The sequence below is a fragment of the Solanum stenotomum genome, chromosome 9 (genome assembly GCF_019186545.1).
Source record: "Solanum stenotomum isolate F172 chromosome 9, ASM1918654v1, whole genome shotgun sequence".
Taxonomy (NCBI): Eukaryota; Viridiplantae; Streptophyta; class Magnoliopsida; order Solanales; family Solanaceae; genus Solanum; species Solanum stenotomum.
The window spans coordinates 38,784,112-38,809,504 of NC_064290.1; the positions used below are offsets into that span (position 1 = coordinate 38,784,112).

At 32.1% G+C, this 25,393-nt stretch overlaps 2 protein-coding genes and 1 long non-coding RNA gene across 15 annotated transcripts; 2 read left to right on the forward strand and 1 right to left on the reverse strand.

The window, feature by feature from the left end:
• Positions 1–200: 200 nt before the first annotated feature.
• On the forward strand, positions 201–794 carry LOC125877509 (uncharacterized). Its single transcript, XM_049558784.1, has 2 exons — positions 201–505; positions 626–794. Exons 1-2 carry the CDS (start codon positions 201–203, stop codon positions 792–794), a joined length of 474 nt encoding a protein of 157 aa, XP_049414741.1.
• A 17,702-nt stretch (positions 795–18,496) lies between these two features.
• On the reverse strand, positions 18,497–25,374 carry LOC125877934 (probable beta-1,3-galactosyltransferase 5). Of its 13 annotated transcripts, none has more exons than XR_007447649.1 (8): positions 24,825–25,247; positions 24,040–24,099; positions 22,761–22,972; positions 22,612–22,675; positions 20,995–21,578; positions 20,274–20,354; positions 18,970–19,130; positions 18,497–18,753 (listed from the first exon to the last, which is right to left on the reverse strand). XR_007447649.1 is itself a non-coding variant. In XM_049559227.1 (5 exons), the coding sequence occupies exons 1-5, from the start codon at positions 24,842–24,844 to the stop codon at positions 21,575–21,577; spliced, it is 360 nt and encodes a 119-aa protein (XP_049415184.1). In that variant the 5' UTR covers positions 24,845–25,247; the 3' UTR covers positions 20,363–21,574. The 13 variants fall into 13 exon arrangements, 7 of the variants coding, with proteins under 7 accessions (XP_049415184.1, XP_049415182.1, XP_049415179.1 ...); XR_007447648.1 differs by having other exon boundaries at positions 18,949–19,130; XR_007447652.1 differs by having other exon boundaries at positions 18,501–19,130; positions 20,995–21,161; positions 21,495–21,578.
• LOC125877935 (uncharacterized) lies at positions 18,507–23,878 on the forward strand. The gene is made up of 2 exons (XR_007447654.1): positions 18,507–18,634; positions 23,214–23,878. It is a non-coding gene; the product is annotated as an uncharacterized LOC125877935 (long non-coding RNA).
• Positions 25,375–25,393: the final 19 nt, after the last annotated feature.

Sequence of the window (25,393 nt, forward strand, 5' to 3'; positions counted from 1 at the left end):
AGAGTTGGTCGCTTATCAACTAAAAGGTGTTGCTCAAACTTGGTTCAACCAATGGAAATAAGGGAGATCGAAAGATGCGGGTCCTCTTGATTGGGAGAAGTTTAAGGTTGATTTTCTTGATAGGTTCTTTCCCCTTAAGACGAGTAAAGCAAAGGTGCTTGAGTTTATCAAACTTCGTTATCAAACTTCGTCAAGGAAGTATGGGTGTGAGGGAATATGCTTTGAAGTTTACACAATTGTCTAAATATGCTCCAACAATAGTTGCCGATTCTAGGGCAAGAATGAGTAAGTTTGTTTCAGGTGTGTCTGAAATAGTGGTTAAAGAGTGTCGTACCACCATGCTCATTAATGAAATAGATATCTCTCGTCTCATGGTTCATGCTGAACAGTTTGAAGACGAGAAACTTAAGGAAAATTCTAGGGAAGCAAAGAGGGCTAAGACCGGTGATGATAATTTCTCTCATGCAAGTTCCGATGGACATGGTCAACCTAGATTTCAACAAAGGTTTTCCGGTTAAGGTTCCTTCAATGCTCTTCGTAAGTTCAACAAAGATAGGGTGTCTAACCCTAAGCCTAAAGGAGGAAATGGTAGTGGATCTTCAATGCCTATGTCTACTTGCACTAGATGTGGAAAGAAGCACGAGGGGAAGTGCCTAGTCGGCATGTATGGTTGCTTCAGTTGTGGTAAAATTGGTTATAAAATGAGAGATTGCCCAATGCTTATGGCTAAAGGAAGAGAGGGCAAGCAAGTTCCTTCTAGTCGTTCGGGTTCCAATGCTCCCAAGCAAAACTGATTCTATGCACTTCAGACTCGTGGTGAACAAGAGGATTCTCCCGATGTGGTTATCGGTATGTTGAAAGTTTTCCATCTTGATGTTTATGCTTTACTTGATCCAGGTGCAACCTTGTCTTTTGTGACGCTATATGTGGCTATGAAGTTTGATGTTCTTCTAGATGTGTTGTTAGAACCTTTTTATGTCTCTACTCTTGTTGGTGATTCTATTGTGGCTAATAGGGTTTATAAAAAGTGTCTCATTTCCTTGTCCCATAGAGTCACTCTTGTTGACTTGGTAGAGCTTGATATGATAGATTTTGATGTTATCTTTGGAATGGATTTGCTGCACTCATGTTATGCTTCTATCGATTGTAGAACTCGTGTAGTCAAGTTTCAGTTTCCGAATGAGCATGTCCTAGAGTGGAAGGGGAGAAATTCTATGCCTAAGGGTTAGTTTGTCTCTTGTCTCAAAGCCAGATAGATGATTTCTAAGGGTTGCATTTACCATCTAGTTAGGGTGAGGGATGTAGATTCCAAAACCCCTACTCTTGAGTTGGCCCCCGTTGTTAATGTGTTTCCGGAAGTGTTTCCAGATGAATTACTCGGTATTCCTCCTGAGAGGGAGATAAGATAGACTTCGGTATTGAACTTCTCCTAGATATGCAACCTATTTCTATTCCTCCTTACTGTATGGCTCTACCAGAACTTAAGGAGTTGAAGGAACAATTGAATGATTTGTTGGATAAGGGTTTCATCCGATCGAGTATTTCTCCATGGGGCGCTCCAGTATTTTTTGTTAGAAAGAAAGATGGTTCTCTTCGTATGTGTATTGACTATCTTCAATTGAACAAGGTTACGATTAAGAATAAGTATACTCTTCCAAAGATAGATTATTTGTTTGACCAACTTCAATGAGGAAGTTACTTTTCTAAGATTGACCTTCGGTCGGACTATCGCCAATTGAGGGTGAAGGAAGATGATATTTCGAAGATGACTTTCGAACTCGGTATGGTCATTATGAGTTTTTGGTAATGTCGTTTGGATTGACTAATGCTCCAGTGCGTTTATGGATTTGATGAATAAGGTGTTTAGACAATACCTTGACATGTTTGCGATTGTGTTCATTAATAATATATTGATCTATTCGAGAAGTGAGAATGAGCATATTGGTCATTTGAGGATCGTGTTGCAAATTCTTAAGGACCAACAACTCTTTGCAATGTTTAGCAAATGTGGTTTTGGCTAAGGTCCGTAGCTTTCCTTGGCCATATTGTTTCAAGTAATAGTATTGAGGTAGACCCTTAGAAGATGGATGCGGTCAAGATTTGTCATAGACCTCTAACTCTTCCGGATATTAGAAGTTTCTTGGGTTTAGCCGGTTATATAGAAGGTTTTTTGAAGGGTTCTCTTCAATTGCCTCTCCTTTGACGACTTTGACTCAAAAGAAGGCTAAGTTCATATGGCCCGAAAAGTGTGAGAGTTTCCAAGAGTTGAAGGATAGACTTACTTCCGCTCTGGTGTTGACTTTACCAGAAGGAATGGATAGCTTTGTTGTTTATTATGATGCATCTAAAATTGGGTTAGCGTGTATGCTTATGCAAAATGGAAAGGTGATTGCCTATGCCTCAAGGCAACTTAAGATTCATGAGAAGAATTATCCTACCCATGACCTTGAACTAGCGGTGGTTGTTTTTGCCTTAAAGATTTGGAGATATTATTTGTATGGTGTTCATGTAGATGTGTTTACCGACCACAAGAGTTTGCAATATGTGTTTAATCAAAATGATCTAAATCTTCGCCAAAGAAGGTGGCTTGAGTTATTCAAAGATTATGACATGAGTGTTCTCTATCACCCCGAAAAGGCAAATGTGGTGGAAGATGCTCTTAGTCGGTTATCCATGAGAAGTGTTGATCATATTGAAGAAGAAAAGAAAGAGTTGGTGTAGATGTTCATAGATTGGCCCGATTGGTTGTTCGATTAGTGGACTCTACGAAGGGTGGTGTGATGGTCCACAATGGTTCAGAATCATCTTTAGTGGCAGATGTCAAAGCCAAGTTCTTGATCCAATTTTGGTCGACTTAAAAGAAACAATGCTTAATAAATTCGTTGAGGCTTTGTCCTAAGGGGAAGATGGTGTACTTAGATATCAATGTCGTTTGTGTGTCCCAAATGTTGATGACTTGAGGGAACAGATCTTGTCAGAAGCCCATAGTTCGTGGTATTTCATTCACTCGGGAGCCACCAAGATGTACTGTGATATAAGGGAAGTCTATTGGTGGAATGGGATGAAGAAGGATATTGAGGAATTTGTGACTAAGTGTCCTAATTGTCAACAAGTGAAAGTTGAACATTAGAAATCAGGAGCTTTATCCTTAGACATTAGCATTCCTACTTGTAAGTGGGAGGATGTGAATATGGACTTCATTGTTGGTTTGCCTCGCACACGGCGACAACAGGATTCAATTTGGTTATAGTAGATCGAGTGACAAAATCGGCTCATTTCCTTCCCGTCAAGGTTTCCTATTCGGCGGAGGACTATGCCAAGTTGTACTTGAGAGAGATGGTAAAGTTTCATAGAGTGCCTTTGTCCATTATTTCTGATTGTAGTACCCAATTCACTTCTCAATTTTGGAAGTCTTTCCAAAGGGGTCTACGTTCTCGTGTTAAGCTTAGTACGACCTTTCATCTCCAAAGTTATGGGCAAGTAGAGTGTACTATCCAAACTTTGGAAGATATGTTAAGGGCTAGTGTGATTGATTTTAAGGGCAATTGGGATGACCATTTGCCATTGATTAAGTTTGCTTATAACAATAGTTATCACTTGAGTATTGATATGGCTCCATTTGAGGCATTATATAGTAGGAGGAGTAGATCTCCTATAGGATGGTTTGAGGTGGGTGAAGTTGCCCTAATAGGTCCCGAGTTGGTACATTAGGACATAGAGAAAGTTTGACTTATTAGAAGGGTTGAAAACGGCTTAAAGTTGGCAAAAGTCTTAAGTCGATGTAAGAAGAAGAGATCTTGAGTTTGATGTTCATGATTGGGTTTACTTGAAAATTTCACCCATGGAGGGTGTAATGAGGTTTGGTAAGAAAGTGAAGTTTAGTCCCCGATATGTAGGCCCATATTAGATTTTGAGACATATTGGTAAGGTTTCTTATGAGCTAGATTTTCCAAATGAGTTAGCATCGGTGCATCCAGTTTTCCATGTATCTATGTTGAAGAAATGTGTTGGTGATCCGACATCCATAGTTCCCTTATAAGGTTTGGGAGTTAAGAAGAATCTTTCTTATTAAGAAGTACCGGTTGATATTTTAGACCGGTAAGTCAAGAAGTTGAGAAATAAAGAAGTATCTTCTATGAAAATGTTGTGGAGGAATCAATTAGTTGAGGGTGCTACTTGGGAGGCCGAGGTCGATATGATGTCCTGATATCCTCATCTCTTTCCTTTTACTCCTACTCTAGCTTGAGGTAATGAGTTCCTCATGGTTTGTCTTATGTTTTGGAGTCATGTGTCTTATATGTTTCCATGATTTCCTTATGATGCATGATTTATGAAAAGTTCAAGTTTTGAGAAAATGAATTAATTTGATTGATTTCTACATGTTTATGTGCACTTGAGTATGAATTGCATGTAGACTACTTGATATGATGTTGTGAGCATGTCTTTAGCTTGGAGTTGAAGTTTCCTCCTCGGATATATGTATTTGATGATTTGAGTGTTTTTAGCTTGGAGCTGATGTTTCCTCCTTGGATGTTAGCTTGGAGTTGATGTTTCCTCCTCGGATATATGTATTGCATGCATGATGGGCTATTAGATTTAGCTCCAATCCTGTTATGATATTTTGATAAACGTCCTAGCTTGGAGTCGATAGTTCCTCTTTGGTTACATGCATTTAGAGGAAGTCGCATTGTTGGTTGGGTTGTTAGTTCCTCTCCTACCTTTTTCATACTAGCTTGAATCTCATTCGAAGATGAATGATCCCAAGGTGGAGATATTGTAACACCCCGGATCCGAAAGAGTGTAAATAGCACTTTTAATGAGTTGTCGGTGCCAACCCATGAGGGCCACCCACAACTCGTGGATGGGACCACAGACCATAGGTGTGGTTCGTGGATGGCCTCCCCAAAACAAACCCTGAAGGCCCAGGACCATGGCCTGACTAACGGACCGTCGGTCAGATCACGGTCCGTGGTTGAGGGCGTGTGGTTTAAGGGCCTAAAATCACTTTCTGAACACCATCGATGGCCGTGCAGAACGGACCGTCAGTCTGTCCATGGTGCGTCGACTGGTTGGTAAATCGGCCAACCACTTTATATCCTCCCCCATTAGAGAAAAAGGGAAACAAACGAAGTCGGACTGACTCATAAGTGATGTTCTTAAACGAGAATAGCCCACACACATCCACAAAGTTTTGAATGTGGTCATGATGGTCCTCATGAGCAAGTCCTCCAAAGAGACCCTTCATTTGCAACAACTGCAACAAAGTGTTGGTCACGTGGAACACCGCATTGCGCACAGTTAGAGGCAATCAGATAGCACCCGCACTTTCTAACTGATCCTCACTGACATCATGCAAATTTTTGATGTCATCATTGTTCCCAAGTTGGCTGGCATTGCTCCCATTGACACTCTTCTCTTCATTAGTTTAAAAGCAGCCAAAAAGAACACAAATAAGATAATTCATCTAGCAGCCAACAAAGAACTCAAATAAGATAATTCAACTATAACAAAATCAGTTCACGACTAAACTTCCATAAAAGAATTCTAAACACTCCCTGGCAGCAGCGCCATTTTTTATAACTCTAAACTACACTTCATCCGATTCTAAGTGTAGGCAGTCGCTAACAAGTATAAACCCAACTAAGAGTTGTGGTCGATTCCATAGGGAGTGATACGATAAAGAATTCGATTAAGAAGTCAAATGTTGTTCTAATCGTTTGTAGATGTAGACATTTTTGCAATAATAAAGTAAATGACAAGGTGTTGACAATTAATGTCCAATGGGGAGATCTAGGTAACCAAATTATGACTACTAAAACCAGGGGTAAACAAATAGAGAAGGTTTCTTGGGAGTGTAATAAATTGAATGCCAATTTCGCGTAATAGGTGATTATTATTTACTAAAAGTCGTTGAATCTCAGTGGATAGACTAGGCTTTCGGCCAATAGTCATTTCTCAATCAACTATTACAAATCAAGTGAGTTCTTTCGAACCTCAACAAGCACAACACAGATTAACAACCAATTACCTTAATCAATCTACCTTTTCAAGCTATATTTGTAAAATTGCATTCAGACCAACTTTCTCAAGACAAATCTGTAACAATACAATCATCAACTAATAATTTAACTCTAACACTTCTTTCTCAAGTAAGTGTAGAGTACTAAGCTAGAATTGCATTTGCAACTACAATTCCTCAATTAAAACACAAACTATTAATTGAATCCACTTCAAATCAACAATAAAATAAGTAAATAACAACACCCATTAGATAATTAGTGCATTCAACTACACAATCACACACCCAAGAATGCGGGTTTTAGCCAAACATAATAAAGAACAAGAAATCGTTACCAACGAAGTTTTCCATCAGATTGGGAAACAATCCACAAGTCTTCAAATGTTCAAATTGAAGCTAAAAATCTCACAAACCCTAAATCACTATTTAAAAATGTAAAAACAATGTTTTAGAATGTTCAAGACCAAAAACCTAGAAGTGGACAATGTGGGAACTTTATTTCTTCTTTTCAAAATTGCATTTATACGGTCCTAAAATTTCAGCATGGAGGGCACTCGGCGAAATAAGTCAGACTGGCTGAACTGGTCGGCTATGCACCAAGTGCTCCTATTCTCTCCTTTCTAACGTGCCTTTTTCAGCAAAGTTATTTTGTAACTTTCAGCGAAATGGGTTAAGATCGGCGCGCCGATTGGCGACACGCCGAATGCGCCTCTTCTTGCCTTCTTAGCGTGCCTTTTTAACACCTCATTCTGAAATATTAGGCGATCGAGATTGGCATCGCCGATCTCTTTGGTGCATTGCCGAATCACTAGCCTCCTCGCCAAGTAGGTCTTGTTCATGGACTGGGATGCTGGAACTTTGAGCGAGCTTAAGGTCCACTCGGTGACTTGCCGAGTGGCTTTGGCGAGTACTAGCTTTTCTTTCCTTCAATTTCTTCAGTTTTTTCGCTCCTAATTGCCTCGTAATGTTCTCGCCTTGCTCTTTGTTCTTCATTGTTGCATATTAATACTTTAACATCAGTTATGAGCTTAAAATATGCATTGATGACACTAATTCCTTGAATATTATGCCCTAAATGAGTCGAATATATTATGATGGTATCACTAAGAAATTATGATTTTCCCTCTTGAAAGATTGATCATTAATCAATGATATCATGTTATATATATATATAATATGTTGGTATCATTGAAGGATAAAGGATTGAAGCAGACATTAATGATACCATGATAATATATAGATAATGTGATGGCATCATTATAGACTAAAGCAACTCTAGTTATATCATGTATATATATATATATATATATATATATATATATATATATATATATTGTGATGGTATCATGAAGGTATTTATATATTATGATGGTTGTTGACTTCCTTTTAGGCACAACGTCGTGGTGACTCAAAAAATAATCAATTTAAAAAGAATTTAATGATTAAAAGAATTTTTCAGGGATTCCCCACCTAATTTTAGGAAAAATTAGGAAACCATTAATTAATTGTATAAAAATATCTATGAAACCAATAGATATGGTAAGAGTTCAAGTTATTCGAAGGAAAGGTATTAGGCATCCTTCAAAATCCAGAATTGTGACTGAATTCATTTTTTCAAATTGAGGAGATTAAATATTATGTATAAGTATAATAAACATGAAATATAAACAAATAATAAAGTGAAGCAATAATATGATAAATGGTCTAATGTTTGCCTATCGTCAATAGCACACATAATAATGAATAAAAAATATCATTTAAACTTTATTCAAATAGCTTACTCAGGAAGCAATTTTGGGTACCCGTAAAGACACTTAGTAAAAGTATTAGTCATAGATAAATATTAACTAAAATAAATAAAATAATAATAACTGAAAAATAAAATCCGTCTTATGAACATGAGAGGCATTGGGAATCGACGGAAATTCCTTCAGCGGCCAATTTTAACATACAAAATATATAATGGTATCAGAGCTATGGATATAAAGAAATATATTAGTAGAAAAATAAGAAAAATAAGAAGAAAATTAAACAAATTATATCCAGAATATAAACAACTCAATATCACAAAAACTGATAACGATAAATTAGATCAATTAATAGATAATATCTAAAATAGAATATAAATATATTCAATATTTAAAGATACAATGAATAACGAGAATAACGAATATAGACAAAAACTTACTGAAATAATTATAGCAAAAAGACAAGAATTAAGAAATAGGCAAAATAGACTTAACAGTAATATATTTGCAGGAATTTGTAAAAATTCTATAGTAGCACAGAGAAAAACTATTTTATATCTACAAATACAAATAGAAAATTTAGAATATAAACTACAACACAATTTATAAATGAATAAAGAAGAATACGCAATAGATGAAAAAACATATGAAAACTATGACGGACTAAAAATAAAGATAATATTTTCTAATCTAGGAAGAAGATATAAGAAAATAGGTGACAATCTAAGTTTAATGTTAGAAAAAGAAATAGTAAACTTAGAAGATAGTTTAACTGTCATGACAAGAATAACAAAAGAAAATGAAGAAATAGATAGAAAAATGGAAATTGGAAAAAATAAAACAACAAACAAAAAAGGAAGTACAACAATTAGAAGAAGTAAAAAAATACAAAAATAATAGAACTAGAAAAAGAACTAGCAATATTGAAAGAAATGTATGAAATTAAACAAAAAGAAAAAGAACAAAAAACAAAATTAGCAAATGAGATAAATAAATTTAAAGAAAAATTACAATTAGAAGAACTAGAAGAAAAAGAAGAAAACCAAGATAATCTACCTGAAATAGGAATTGATGAAATAAATAATGATGATCTAGAAGAACAACATTCAGAAATAAGCGAAACATATACGGAACTTTTAGCAAACATAGATACAAAAAATTTAGAAGTAAATACAGGAGACGTAGACATGGATGAAAAACCAAGTACATCGGGAGTAAAAAATCCAAAAAATCCAAGATACTATAATGCAAACTATGGACAATATCATAGAGAAAAAACTATGTGGGATAAAAGATTGAATAAAAAATAGACACCTAAACCAATAACTGAACAACATAATTTTTTAGATTTAGACTGTGTAGTAGAAATAAATAAAACAATTCAATTATGGATGGGATATATATCAAAAAAATTAATAGATAACAAAATAGGAATGACAGAAACACCAGGATATATAGAAAGAACACTTATAGGAACAGTAAAATTATGGCTACAAAATTTATCAGATGAAAGTTTAAAAACTTTAAGAAGTAATAAAAAATTTGATGGTGAAATAGCTACTACAACTATGGAAATATTATATAAATATGAAGTAGCTATAAGAAACGAATTTAGTAGTATTACAACAGAAGTACAAGAACAAATTAAAGAAAAAATCATAAACCGGAATCTAATGACAAAATTAGCAATATGTAACATGTGTTATATAGATGAATATACATGTGCATTTAGAGAATACTATTATAAAGGAACATATAGCATAGAAGAAAGTAAAGAAATAAGAAAATTATATTTTACAAAACTACCAGAACCTTTTAATTCAAAAGTAATAAAAAGTTGGAATGAAGAAGGATTAACAGATATCTTAGGAACTAGAATGAAATTCTTACAACGATGGTTTATAGAACTATGTGAAAAACATAAAGAAGAAATAAAAATGAAAAAAATATTGGTAAAAAACTTAGCATGTTGCAAAAATAAAACAGCACCCCAATTCGGTTGTACAGACAGATACTATAAAAAGAAATATAATAAAAAGTACAAATCGAAATATAAATATAAAAAACCAAGAAGAAGATACTATGTAAAAAACTATAAAACTAAAAGACCATATAGACCAAAGAAAAAATTAACAGAATGTACTTGTTACAATTGTGGAAAATTAGGACATATAGCTAAAAATTGTATATTACCTAAAAATCCAAAGAAAAAACAAATATCAGAAATACTGGTAGACAATGAAAAATATACACAAATAGAGTACGTAGATTATGAATTAGAAAGTGAAGATAGTATATATGAATTATCAGAAAACGAAACAGACGAAATGGAAAATAATTCAATAATAGAATCAGATAATGAATACTATATCAATGACTGAAACAAATATACAAATAATAACTAAAGAAAAATATCAAGATGAAGAATCGGCAGAAAAAAAAATTTGATAATAATATATTTGAACAAATAAAAGGAAAAGAATTAGACCTAAGCGTAGAAAAAATATTCGAAATACCAACAATAAGAAATTGGTTTAAACGACAAAAAGAAGAATATTATGTAGTAAGTCAAAGAGAACATATCATAGATTGCAAATACACCAAAGGAAAGGCTAAAATACCAATAATAAACAAACGAATAATCAATAAAGAAATACAAGATATTAAGGCTAAAAATCCAATTAAATATGTACATTTAGGAGGAACAGAGATATTAATAAAAGCATGTTTTAGAGAAGGAATAGATACATCCATAAAAATATACTTAGCAGATGATATGATCATACAACCTATAGAAAAAAGTATAATAAGTGCAGTAAAAGGTAACCTCATATACCAAAAATTTTAATTCATAATAAGTGCTAACTACTTAGTAGCAATAAATGACAGGAATATAGATAAATCACTAGTATTATATTGGAAAATGTCAGGGATAGAACTAGCCCCAGGAAGTAAAATATTTACAGCTAGATGTAAAAACTTGTATGTTTTAACAACAAAACATAAGATAACAACAAAAAATAAAATAAAAAAAATAAAAATAGAAAATCCTTTTGAGAGAATAGTTACAATCATAGATAATAATGACTATAGTTATAATGAGATTGACATAGAAGAAGATTTAGAAATAGTAAAAGAAAGATTAAGCACATAAAAACGAATAAATTATGAAATACCCCAAATATCATCAAAAATGAGTACTTCAAGAAGAATAGATAAAACGCCACAAAAATCAATAGAAGAAGAAATAAAACCATATCATTATTACATAACGGGAGTAATGGAGCAACGAAAATATCTAATATTAATAAATACAGGACAAGAAAAAAACTATATTACAAGAAAATTAGTAACAAAAGATGAATAATTATTACTGAACAATTATGCCCTGAACTACCAAAGGCATTAATATATATCGAAGAAACTACAGAAAAGGAAATAATCATTGGACGAGTACCAATAGTAATAAAGTTTAAAGTATATCAAGGAGATAAAAATATCACTTTAGGGATAAAATGGTTTAGCAAGTAAAATCATATAATTTAGAAGACAAACAGTTAACAATAAATTATAATAATAAGAAGATAATAATAAAAAGAACTTTCTTATGATAAAAACATGAATATATATATACTTGCAAAAATAATAATAGAAGGATATTACAACAGATATTATACACCAATGATAGACACAAGAGCAGAAGCTAACATATGTAAATACAATTGCTTACCAGAAGATAAATGGGAAAAATTAAAAACACCGATAGTAGTAACAGGATTTAATAATGAAGGAAGCATGATCACATATAAGGCAAAAAATATAAAAATACAAATATGGGATAAGATATTAACTATAGAAGAAATATATAACTTTGAATTGACCACAAAAGTTATGCTATTAGGAATGCCACTTTTAGAAAAATTATACCCACATATAATAACAAAAACACATTGGTGGTTCACAACACCATGCAAACAAAAAATAGGAGCAAAAAGAGTGAATAACAAAAAACGGAAAACAACAGAATGGATAAAAGATAGTGAAAAATTACACAAAAATTAGAAAATATAAGAGAAGAAGACCCTAAAATAGAATTAATTATATTTTCTATAGATAAAGTAAAAATAATCCAATATAAGTTAGAATTATTATATAGTGAGGATCCTTTACAAGGATGGGAGAAACATAAAACAAAAGTAAAAATTGAGCTAATTGATAATAATAGTATAATAACCCAAAACCCATTAAAGTATAATTTTAATGATTTAACCGAATTCAAGATACATATAAATGAATTACTAGAAAAATGATATATACAAGAAAGCAATAGTAAGCAAACAAGCCCACCATTTATTGTAAATAAACATAGTGAACAAAAAAGAGGAAAAAGTAGAATGGTTATTGATTATAGAAATTTAAATGCAAAAACTAAAACATATAATTACCCAATACCAAATAAAATATTAAAGATAAGACAAATACAAGGATATAATTATTTTAGTAAATTTGACTGTAAATCAGGATTTTGCCACTTAAAGTTAGAAGAAGAATCTAAAAACTTACAACATTTACAACACCACAAGGATTCTATGAATGGAATGTATTACCATTTGGATATAAAAATGCACCAGGTAGATATCAACATTTTATGGATAATTACTTTAAACAACTAGAAAATTGTATAGTATACATTGATGATATATTATTATATTCTAAAACACAAGATGAACATATAAGATTATTAGAAAAATTTGTACATATCATAGAATACTTAGGCATAAGCCTAAGTAAAAAGAAAGCAGATATAATGAAAAAACAAATACAATTCTTAGGAATACAAATAGACAAAAATGGTATAAAAATACAAACACATATAGTACAAAAGACAATAAATTCTGATGAACAAATAGATACCAAAGAGAAATTACAATCGTTTCTAGGATTAGTAAATCAAGTAAGAGAATATATACCTAATTTAGCAGAAAATTTAAGACCATTGCATAAAAAATTAAAGAAAGATGTAGAATATCATTTTGATAATAAAGATCAAGAACAAATACGAAAAATAAAATCATTATGTAAAAAATTACCTAAACTATGATTTCCAGATGAAAATAAAAAATTCACCTATATAGTGGAATCAGATGCAAGTGAAATGAGCTACGGAGGAGTATTAAAATATAGATATAATAAGGAAAAGGTAGAACACCATTGCAGATATTATTCAGGAACATTTACAAATTCCGAAATAAAATAGGAAATAAATAGAAAAGAATTATATTCAATATATAAATGTTATTAGCTTTTGAACCATATATTGTGTATAACAAATTTATTGTAAGAACAGATAATACACAGGTAAAATGGTGGATAACAAGAAAGGTACAAGATTCAGTAACAACCAAAGAGATACGAAGACTAGTACTAAATATATTAAATTTTACATTTCTATTTTACAATAGAAGTAATATGTACTGACAAGAATGTTATTGCAGATTACATCTCAAGACAAAGCTACCCAAACTGAGAAAGAAAATATTATAGAAGAAATACTCAAAGCTATGAACCTACTTTGCACAAAAGTAGAAAATCTTGACAAAGAGCTACAACAAATAAAAAGTCAGCAACATGACTATAAAAATGCGGAGCTAAGTTGATCAGAAGACTTAAAAATTCCAGAGCTACAAGGTGACGTTGGGAAACACCTAAAAACCCATAATGATTTGTTACATGCAGCTATAGGAAGCACATCTGCAACAAAAGAAGAAAATAGAACCAGATATGTTAATACTAATATGAATAAAATATTTGAAAACCCATTTATGCCAAAGAACCAAAAAGTTCCATTATTCATACCGCCTCAGTTAAATACATATAAAGAAAGCCTAGGACAAAACAAAAAGACTTATAACCATATAACCAGAGCCTACATAGAAAACATCCATAAAATACAGACTTTTCTAAACCAGAATCCAAGATCCAAAAATACAAAAAAAACCCCATGAAGATTATATTACACAAAATCTACAGGGATATAATAAGTTGATTGCACAACCGGGAACAAGTACCAATCTAATAGGAACTTGCTACAACTATGGACTATTAAATACCGTATATACCCAAACAGGAGATGAGATATCAACAATACCAGAGTTACACAAGGCATTTATGCATTATAAAAGGATAACTAAAGGAACACTCTTTTATATAAAGTTCTATCAGCACCAACAGAAATATTGTATGATGAAATTAAACCTATCATACAAGTTATAAAAATTGAATTAAACAGGGAAATGATAATACCAGAAAAAATAAAACGACAAGACGAGATACAAAAAGTAGAGATACCAGAATTTTATGCTAGAAAGCGGATTATTGGAATAGCTACTATTTTAAACGAATTAACAACCAATTATTTAAATGGAAATTCAGTATGGAGCTATTATGCAAGAGAGCAAACTATGACATATTCAAATTCTAGAGAAGTTAGAGAAGCAGATATGGAAGAAATACGACAATGGATATTAAGCTTATTAAAACTAGTGCAACAACCAACTACAAGAGCAATACGAAAGAATTTTATTTCACCAGAGATAATGACAAAATATTACAAGACTATTGGACACAGATACCCAGATCATCAATGTTCAAAATGCTATGGAGAAGATAATGTAATTCCAGTTGTCCAGCTAGAATAAAGCCGACAAGATAAAAAGCAAATACTGACAAGATAAAAGAAAAATAAAGTTGCTTGCCTTATTGTAAAAGTAAGTTAGTGGATAGGAATATGTAAATTAGTGCAGACAAGTGTAAAGTGGTAGGTGTACATTATTAGTGGACAAATGTAAAGTGGTAGGTATGGTAGGTGTACATTATTAGTGGACAAGTGTAAAGTGGTAGGTGTGTTATTAGTGGACCAGTGTAAAGTGGTAGGTGTGCATTATTAAAGTAAAGTAGTATGCAGAAAATGTAAAGTAGAAATAGTATAGGACAGATGTAAAGTAAGTAGAAGTATCTCTACTTGTATAAATAGAGAGCCATTAGGCACATCTAAGGCAAGACTTTCTCGACGGAAAGCAAGCCTCTTTGTAAACAAAAATATTTCAATAAAATATCAAGTTTCCAATCTAAGATATGGATCAAAACACAACAGAAATTACACTCATAGAAAAACAGGTATACCTATTTATGATTATGCGTAGCTAAATCTATGGATTCCTGAATATCATAGCATGATAAAATAAGTTTATATTAGTTATTATATACTAGAATTATTTGAAGCATGTTTCTAGTTTGCTAACATGGAGAAAAAAAAAGGAAAAACTTCCAGAACTATGTCATCCTAAGGTTGAAACTGTAGGCAAGGAAAGTCGTGAGGGGAGCAAACAAAGTTGAGGCGTTGTTTAGGAAGAAAAAACCTTTGAAAGTACGGTGTTAGTAGTGACGAGAAAGCATGGTTGAAAATAATCTAGTTTATAGTAATCTAATATAAATAATTTTTACTGTGCATATGATATGAGGGAATTATTGATTAAACAACAGAACATCAATATGGCTACTTGCCTACATGATAAAATGATATTAACTTATGAAACATTGATTTTATATATTCTAAAAGATATAGAATAATTGAATTAAGAAGAATAATATGGGATAAAATATTTAACTTTGAAGAATTAGAACTAGCGACCCAAACCTGGTATGAAATAGATGAAATAGATATAGACCTAGAACGAAATGATATTAGTGATCTAGAATTAGAATACTCAGACTAATGATAAACTACGAATACCTCCAATATTGGCAAGCAACTAGTGAAAATATAACCTTATTAGGAGACCTAATAAAAGAAAATATAGAAATATATCAAAGAAACGAAGATATACAATATATAGAATATATTCTAAAAAATATAAAAGAAATAATCAGATTAATACCCTTGAAAAAATAATATTATGATAAAGCCTTCTATACCCAGTGGCGTAGCCACATGGTGGTAAGGGTGTCCAATTGGACACCCTTCGTCGGGAAAAAAATACCATATATACAAGTAAAATGATATACGAAATGATTAAATAACATATTTTGAACACCCTTAACATAACAAACTGCTATTTCTGGACACCCTTTGTGAAATTTCTGTCTTCACCACTGTCTATACCTAAAAGCATGATGAATTCCGCCCCAAAAAATGATATCAATTTTTTCATTGGCCAATTCTAACTAATAATGTATGGCTTGCCACAAAATCAAATTCCAAACAAAATGTATCAACATAATAATAATAATAATTATAATAATAATAATAATAACAATTACAGTCATAATAATAACAATAATAATGACCATAATAAAAAACCAACAGTGAGAACTACCAAAATGAGCAGCAAACAAGATAAAATAAGTAAATTAAATCCAACGTTATTAACAACCTGAAAAAAAATAATACTAAAACAGTAATATCCTCAATAAAAAATGTAGAACAAAATTAACTCAAATAGAAGAGCGAATCACAAACATACAATTATAGAAGAAAATGAATTATTAACTAATCGTGAAATCAATATTATGCACAAATAAACAAAGTAATAAGGGTGATCAAAGTAACCGCCAAAATATTTTTAAAAAAGAGAATAAAATATAAAGAATTTCACTCAACATTTATAGATAAAGACTTTGTTGAGACTCGCTTCGGGGCTCTAGCAAAATTCCTCGAAATTCAAGTGTGAGGGTTAGTTCTGTAAGACTTACGCTCTAAGCGCCCGACTGTACGCCCTAAGCATGCCCAACGCCCAACTCGCCTAATAGATCTTACACAAATTATGTGCTAAAATTTTTAGTTAACATTGTTGACTCTCATAATTCTTGAATAAATGAATGATACTTAATAATTTATTTAATCTATAGGGATAAGAAGATCGAGAGTAACTCAAATAACAAGTTGCAGTATCACATCGTTACTATTTGGTAACACTGTAAAGGTGATGATTTAGTACGTAACATTTGTTTCAAAAATTTGCAGCGAAATTTTACTTTTTCACTTATTCTTGGTCTTCATGGTTTTGTCATATGTATCAAAATTATCATATTTTATTTAGCTATTTGAAAGTAATTTTATTTTTATTCATGATGGAGTGATGTTTTTACAATAATTGTATCAAGTTTTATTGATTATTTTTCTTTTAAGGTCGTAAATTGTATAGTATGATAAAAAATATTTTTAGAAATAATTTTTTTTTATTATTAGAAAGTTAAGATATTAGATTATTTATACTTGTATAATCATGTTAGAAGTTTTATTTTCTATATATGAATTTCCTTACCCCATCTCACACCCCCATCTCTTAAAACATTGCTTTCTATAATAATGTTTTCAATTGAAGGTGTTTTTGTTTAATTTTGGACAAACAGATGAAAAACAGCAATTTTATCCTTTAATGATAATCGATGGTCAAATTCCAAAATGTAAATCATAATTACAAGTTTTTATGAGAGGTGTACATGGCACAAAAGAGACCAATGGGCAATCATATCAATATTAATGAATGTACTTCCATTAATTAATGGTAAACCTGCATGCATGCCAACTTTCAATGCACTAATAATTACTTTTACTTTTAATCCCTGTCTTATATCTTCTCCCTCTCCCTACTCTAATCTAAATAAACGTAAAGTCATTTATTCTTCTTTCATACTCCCTCTGTCCATTTTTATTTGTCATGTTGCGCTTTTCGAAAGTCAATTTGACTAATTTTTAAAGTTAAATTAGATTACATTAACTCGATATTTTTTTTAAAAAAATTAGATATTCAAAGACTATACGAAAAGTACTATAAATTGCAATTTTTTACATCTCAATATGATGAAAATATACATCATAAAATGTTGGTCAAAGTTCTTATAGTTTGACTCTAAAAAAGGAAACCATGACAATTAATTGTGGACGGAGAGAGTACCAAATATAGGAAGTGATCATGACAAATCAAGACTTATTTTCCCTTTCCAAACAACATGATTTCAGGTAATTCATTCCTTTTTTTTAATCTATCTGAGGAAATTATTTTTACAATTTCACAGAGTATATATGTTGTTGTTATTATGATATGTAGTCGCGTATATATATAGACTAGATGGGGATGCCCGTGTGTTGCACGGGCCCAACATGACTATAATAAAAAAATAATTGTACAACACTGTATAATATAGTAATTATTTCTTTATATTATGTGCTAAGTGTTCATCTCCAACAATCAATCCAGAGCTTCAGCTTGCTTCTTGTTTAAATATATGTCCCAACTATGTGGGATAATATCAAGAGTTCAAGCAAGAAACAACATTGTGGTGCTTAGAGAAAAAAAAATTAAGTTCTCTGCTTATTGCTTCTTGTATATATCAAAATATTGATATCCACTCACCTACCACCAATTCAAAACTGACAAATAAAACCATATGCAAATGGGTCCATTTTTATGTTAACATTGTCTATATACTTGCAAAATTAAAGATTACCAAACTATGATACTAATCTTATTACCCAAATTAAATTTATGGATCAGATGAATTCCAAGGATTAACTATTGATCCACCAAGACAGTGGACTAAAAATTCAACATGCAGCTCAAAGGATTGAACTATCGTGCAAGGCTTGGCCCAACATTGGATTTGTTTGAAAACTACCAAGGTTTTTGCCCAAACAAATTTCCTTTTTTTTGGAATACATATTCTAAAGAACTGTACATTCTAATGTAATTTTTCTTCCATATCCAAGAAATTGGAGCATATATATTGAGAGATTAATAAATGAATAACTCTACTATTATACATATAAATATATTTTGAACAGTACAATCACAAAAATCAAGTTTAGGTAATTAAATTCATGTGCACTTCCATGGTGGAGAGATGTAGTTGATGTGCGCTACCAAAAGATATATTCCTTTCAATATAGTTTTGCTTCTTTCGTTGTTGACTACATTCTTTACACCACTGCAACAAAAGAAGAGAACGGCAAAGAGGTAAAATATTAATTTAAATGAAGCATAGTAAACATACCTTAATAAACACGGCATATGTAAGGGTCATAAGTACATATAACACAAAATATAAAATAAGAAAGCAAAAAATTAGATAAGTTAGAATGTTTAGAAAAATGTAGAGATAATTAGAAGCTTAAAACTTAACTCGTTATTTGTAGCTTCATACCATGTAGTTGGAAACAACATTTCTCAGCTTGTGTCTCCTATCTACTCGAGGTAGAGGTAAGGTCTGCGTACACTCTATCCTCTTAAACCCCCGTTGTAGATCCATACAACATGTAGATAGTCTTCAGTTAAAATGCCAAACACGTTGATGGCATCAGATATCTGTAAAAAGTAATTACATTAGCCAGAAATATATTTTAGTATTTCAAAGAATATATATATTCATAACCGAAAGCACCAAGAAGGTGTTGCAATATACAAATTAAAACAGACAGACGCATTATTGAAAGAGCGAGGGAGAAAGATTGTCTTTACCAGCAAGGAGAAACGACATTTCAAGCCTGAAGCGACACTCTTTCTCCCTCTTTCAGTGATGCAAATCACAACGTTTGAAAGAGATGTCAAAAAGTTTGAAGTGTGAATAGCAGAGATGCAAGATGTTCTTGACGTGTATTAGCAGCATATACACGTGTTTAATGGCCAATAAGATAGGCCCAGGCAACACACCGGAATAGAACAAACACACACCAGAAATAAGGATCAACGCAGATTCTCTATTTGTATGAATGTCATTGAGATTTCTCCTAATAAAATGTCAAAAACCTAAGTCATTTTTTTGTGTGTTCTGTTCACCCATTTTTAGTACTTGCAAAGCTTGAAATTTGAAGTAGAAAATTTAAGAAGGATGAACAATGAAATTGATCAAATCATTAGAATTTCTTAGACAGATGAAGAAGAGTGTATTTGCTGCATAAGAGTATTGACGGGAGCAAATTCTTTTGTTAAATTAATTCATCAAAAATATCTTAAAAGGGAGTACGAAACTGAATTTCACACGCTAATGACACCAAGGTGGTAGCCTTTGCTAGTCCAAACACAACAACATACAAAGATTTTATGTTAACTCCAACAAAACAAACCAACACCAATCAATAATATATACATATGCAAGGAGAAAATGTCAATGTTTTTTTCCTTCTAAGAATTTTATTTTTAACTGCCTGACCAGTTGGTTAATATAGTAGGAACAAAAAAGGGACAAATCTATCTTTTAGTTTTGAGATTTAGCATTGATAAACCTCATTAGAAAAGTGCGGGATATATACCATCGTCATCTAACAAATAGAAAATATTTACGCTTTCGTTAACAAACTCATATTTAGTGAAACCACTAATCAAAGGAAGGAAAAACTATAGAAATTTCTTCAGCAAATTGACTATGTTCAAGTAAAATAACAAAGCTAGTAGTGTAAAGAAAAAACATAATGGCTACAAGTAAAATTGAGAAAGAAAATTTGTGAGTACCAATTTTTTCCAAGGAGGAGGTGCAGGAAGCTCCACCGACAAAATTTCATCGTTATGTGTCTCCTTCATAGGATTGACATCCTTAAAATTGACAAAAAGAACATTTCAACTTTGTTTCCACCAAAATTCACTAAGAAATTAAGACTTTAAAACCAAAGTTTATGCTGAGCATCTATCTAGTTGCAGTAAAGAGGTTCTCTTGTTGCTTAGGTTGACTGACTGTCTGATTGTACCGCCATGCCGTGAAAGAGATCGACCACACATGCAACGTAGCCAACTTTCCAGGACAAATGAGTCTTATTAGGTAATATATAGAAAGCCACAATTTTTTTCTCCTTACACTGCAATAACTTTGTTTTGTTCTTTAAAAGTTACCTGAAATGGGTATTACTTAAAGAAAAAAGAAGCCCAAGATTAAGTAGGATAGCAGTCATAAACATGACTTCAATGTCAAAGTTACAATCTCTAATAAAACAAAAGAACAAATATAAAAAATTCAAGATTGAGCAACTTAGCAGTCATAAACAGAAATTAGCAATCCAATGGCTACTATTCATGTGCATTTCACTTCTCTTTTTCATTAAAAACAATCCTTCCTTTCTAATGTTTTATTTTTACCATTCTTATACTCATATAAGTTTACTTGATTCACATGCCAAAAGATAAAGATCTCATAGCAACAATACATATTATCAATGGAGATATGGTAGCATTTACTTACTTCAAATAGATGTCTGATTCTAAAATCAGCATGTCCTTCTCAAGTCTCACTTTCTCTTTTTCATTGAGAGGAGGGTGAGCAACTTAAAACCTACTAATACATAATATTTCAACTTATCCTTCAACTGGTCTTGTAATAAGCTCTCAAACAAATGTAATGATTATTCCCTTCTTGAAAAAGAAAGTGCAAAAACATCTTAGTACATAAAAAATGATTATTATTTTATCAAGAGTACATAAAAATGACTAATGCAATCCAGTTTGTTGGATAATCCAATAACTTTCATTAGTTTAGATGGTTGTACTCGTCTTTTTGTTCTGAACCTAAAGTGATGTTATAACTTGAACTTCTATTTTTGAACTTAGTACAAACTTCTTCAGGATTAAATTCAATAGCAAGATCTGAATACAATAAAGTGCACCGAAAGAAGAGCTGGAAATTTTTGGTGACTGAGCTTATTCCTCAAACATAAATGTAATTATCACTCAATTTAGAGATACCTCAAAAATTACGAAGTTGTAAACAGCCTCTAGAACAGGTGAGAAAATGTGCGACATACTGTGTCTGAATCTCTCATGGCTTATCTACAAAAAAAGAAGACAAAAGAAAAAACTTATCCTGCACTTGTTCTTATCATGTTGGGCATCAAGTTAAAACCATACTCCTAGGCCCGTGATATATCTACCCAAGATTGAAAAGTATAGAAACCATCAAACATGAAACTCATAAGGGATGTTATTACTTTGCCTTTTACATTTGCAATATCAGCACAAATGCAATAACAGAGTAATTCACGTCTAACTAAATTGATTGTTGGAATGGTGTTCACAAGTAACAACTAAGCAATTGAGAGGTACTGCTCATGGCAAGATATTCACTCGTCTTGACATTCTAAAGACAGAAGTAAATTGAAGCATTGAATGTCATTGATTCAAATCTACAACCTTAACAAAAGGTAATATCCTTTCCTTTGATCATTTTGAAGCTACAATAGGAAAATTAACATGGATCATCATAACTTATGCGACAAATAGTGTTCCTAGTCCCAAAAGTCACGTCGAGCTGCTGCTCCTTCCGATTTAGTTAGAATACCAACTCTATGTACCTTTGGTATTTAGTTCTTAGAAATCCAGAAAGAGTGGATAACAACACACATTAGTTTATGAAGGCAAATATTGTTTTATAGAAGATTCAAAGTACTTGCAAGTTCCTTTAAGCAGCAAAATGAACTTCTTACAGCTTCGTTCAAGAGTTGCATGCTGCACATTACCAGATAGAAAAGGAAAAAGGTGCCACACTGCTAGATTACAGATGAATGATTCTGTAATCACTCACTTGCAGTTCTCTATACCTTGTCTTAAATCTTTCCAGTCCATCTTTAGTAGTGAATTACTAACTCTTAACAAAGCTTCTAAATGATAATTTCCTTCGTATATCTCTTGAAAAACTAATCATACATTAAACTTCTAAGTGAAGCAGAGGATATTTAAAACAAAGAACAGGAAGCATATTATCACTCTTTTGGCAAGAAACAATAGAGACTCCAGCAGAAACTCATTGATGAATGAGCATCTATATGTTTGGCATGAAGAAGATATAGAACAATGCAAATCATACTTGTAGCCTATCATGAAACGCACAACGATCCCCTTTTCTTGCTCTAATCTATGTAGCTTTGCACCTATGCAAACACACAGAATGTTGTCAAAGGAGGAAGAAAATGAAAACGGAAGAAGTATATACATCAATAATCTTATAATTAACACCTTGAGGCATCCAAGTCTGTCTAATAGAATCACGCCTTTTTCTACTACTGAAGGTCGTGTTTATCCCAATAACTATAAATGTCTTCTTTCTCTGCCTACGTCCTCCAGAATCTGTGCTCAATGAAGGAACCTCTGCAGTTATCCGTGGAATTAGAGGATCCTTAGTTGAAGGCAACTCACTTTGAATCTTAGAAATTGAATGATCCAACGATCTGTTCAATGCTCTAATAAAGAGAAGGACCATCAAGAACAAAACTAAGTAAAACATCATAAGTTTTGAACAACACTTCCTCTGTACTTCTCTTTTTAGCATAAGTTTGTAAAAATAAGGTGAAGCTCACAAACAAAAAAAATTACAAACATATTTCTTATGGTGTAACTGTTGTCATGTTAAGTACAAAAAATAAAGTATAAATATATTTTCAACAGTACAAGCACAAAAACAAAGTTTAGGTAATTAAATTCTTTCGCTTTTGACTATATTCTTTACACCACTGCAACAAAAGAAGAGAACGGCAAAGAGGTAAAATATTAATTTAAATGGATCATAGTAAACATACCTTAATAAACACGGCATATGTAAGGGTCATAAGTACATATAACACAAAATATAAAATAAGAAAGCAAAAAATTAGATGAGTTAGAATGTTTAGAAAAATGTAGAGATAATTAGAAGCTTAAAATTTAACTCTTTATTTGTAGCTTCATACCATGTAGTTGGAAACATAGCCACCAGGTTGACCATAAAATCCATCAAAACACATTAATGAGGAATTCATCTTACTTTAGTTTTGAATTCCTCTGACTTTCAGTATCTAAGCCACATTTTTACTGAATTTTCTCTTCAAGTGCAGTAAAGTAGGTCAAAGAACAGAAAGCAAACATTTCTAAGCCCTTTAAGTACATTCCAAATTATTTTTCGCACCCTTTAAATTTTGTGTCCCTGTAACAGATTTTCTGTGAAAAAAGAGTTGTCGAATTGTAGTTTGTATATTAATAATGACTGCTAACTGATTTTATGTGTTAATTGAGCTCCTCTAAAGGGCCCTAAGAGATTTAGATGTGAAAAATTGAATGGATCGTCTTTTAGGAGGAAATATACCAAAAATCAGATCAAGCCAATTAATCTGAAATTTCACAACGTGATAGATAAGCTTAACCCTCGTTAATAAAAAGTGGAAAACAAAAAATGACTCTAACAGGAAGACAGGTCAGCCCTATGGCATACATTTGAAATATATATTTTTAACACAAATATAAACGATAGAACAGAGATTACCTGATGACAACATACATTTTGAGTTGTTGACTGATGGAGCAAAATATTTTGAAAAGCCTGCTGAAAAAGAAAGACAACAAATTTTTGTTAGGGATTTACACGTATATGATCAAACATGTTGGATGGGTATAGTGCGGAACCACTAAAAGTTATTTATACAAATTATATGTATCAAAAGTCATAGTCCAATTTTAGTGGAGAGATTACAAACCATATGTACCAAAAGTTTAGTTCAATTTTAATGGAGAGAATAACAACGTTTTGAAATATCCGATCTTTCATAATTTGAGGATTTGAGCTTCAATTTATACATGATTCATTGTCAAACGAAGGTCCAGTTGCACAGGAAAGCAAATTAAAATACAATGTAGTTAGGAGAAAATAAAGTGAAAGAGGAGAAGAGAAAGCAATGAATTCTAAAGCACAATGAAATCAAGAAAGTAATAGCTGAAAATTGGAGAACTGAATTAGGAAAATAAAATGAAAATTCGAAAGGGAAGTGCAGCATAAGAGCTAAATAGAAAGGGAATAAGTTAGTCAATGTGTAAAAAGGTCTGCTAAATTCTATGTGGGTAGTTGGACTCGAATGTTTGTCCCCAAGTTCAACTATTTCCTCTTATTCGCCTTCTAACCCCAGAATAGGTAGAAGCACCAAAACCAAGACTATTGAAAAACAAAAGTTTTAGATGCACTATGTGCATAGTGCATCAAGGATCCAAAGCCATCTACTACCTATTTATTTCTATTTGCGAACATGCATGAATTGACATAAGAAAGGAGCTGACCAATTTCTGTTTAATTGCATTTCCAAGCTTTGAATCAACAACTACCAAAGTTTCCTCATCACAGTGTGCTTTCAAGAACTTGCGCAGTCCTTTGTTGGTCTTGCAATTTATCAACAACATAACTACTGAAAGAGCTTCTGAGGTGTTCTCAACCTCAAACTTGGAGAAAGATTTTAGCTTCAGAACCTGTTTTTGTACCAACCAGTCAAGTAAATAAATGAAGAACGTAAACATAAAGTTGAAAACTATAGAGAGTTGATATCCTCACCATCAACTAATCACAATTTATGTCCAAATTTCAACATGCTACACCAAGATTTCTACTTCTATATTACGACGATTTACTCATCAAATGGTTTGCCCAAAAAAATTACCTTTCTGGCGGAATCAGTTGAGAAAAATTAGGGGAAAGGGGAAAGAAACTCTTACCACAGCTAAAGAACACAATAGTGGTGAAAAGAAATTTGAGGGCGAAACAGAGGTTCAAATCTATAATCAGAATCCGGGAAAGAGCAAAGTGAAAATAGATTTGGAGCATATTCTAGATTCTACCGTGTAAAGAATGAAGA

What these genes read in the sequence shown, in the direction of transcription:
- LOC125877934 (XM_049559222.1), bottom strand. Translation starts at nt 24,844, where the DNA reads ATGCAATTAAACAGAAATTG. An exon ending in AAAATGTATGTTGTCATCAG is followed by an intron (nt 22,973 to 24,039) that starts GTAATCTCTGTT and finishes AGCATTGAACAG; the next exon opens with ATCGTTGGATCATTCAATTT. An exon ending in ACAGACTTGGATGCCTCAAG is followed by an intron (nt 22,676 to 22,760) that starts GTGTTAATTATA and finishes GTGTTTGCATAG; the next exon opens with GTGCAAAGCTACATAGATTA.
- LOC125877509 (XM_049558784.1), top strand. Translation starts at nt 201, where the DNA reads ATGGGTGTGAGGGAATATGCTTTGAAGTTTACACAATTGTCTAAATAT. An exon ending in CAACCTAGATTTCAACAAAG is followed by an intron (nt 506 to 625) that starts GTTTTCCGGTTA and finishes TACTTGCACTAG; the next exon opens with ATGTGGAAAGAAGCACGAGG.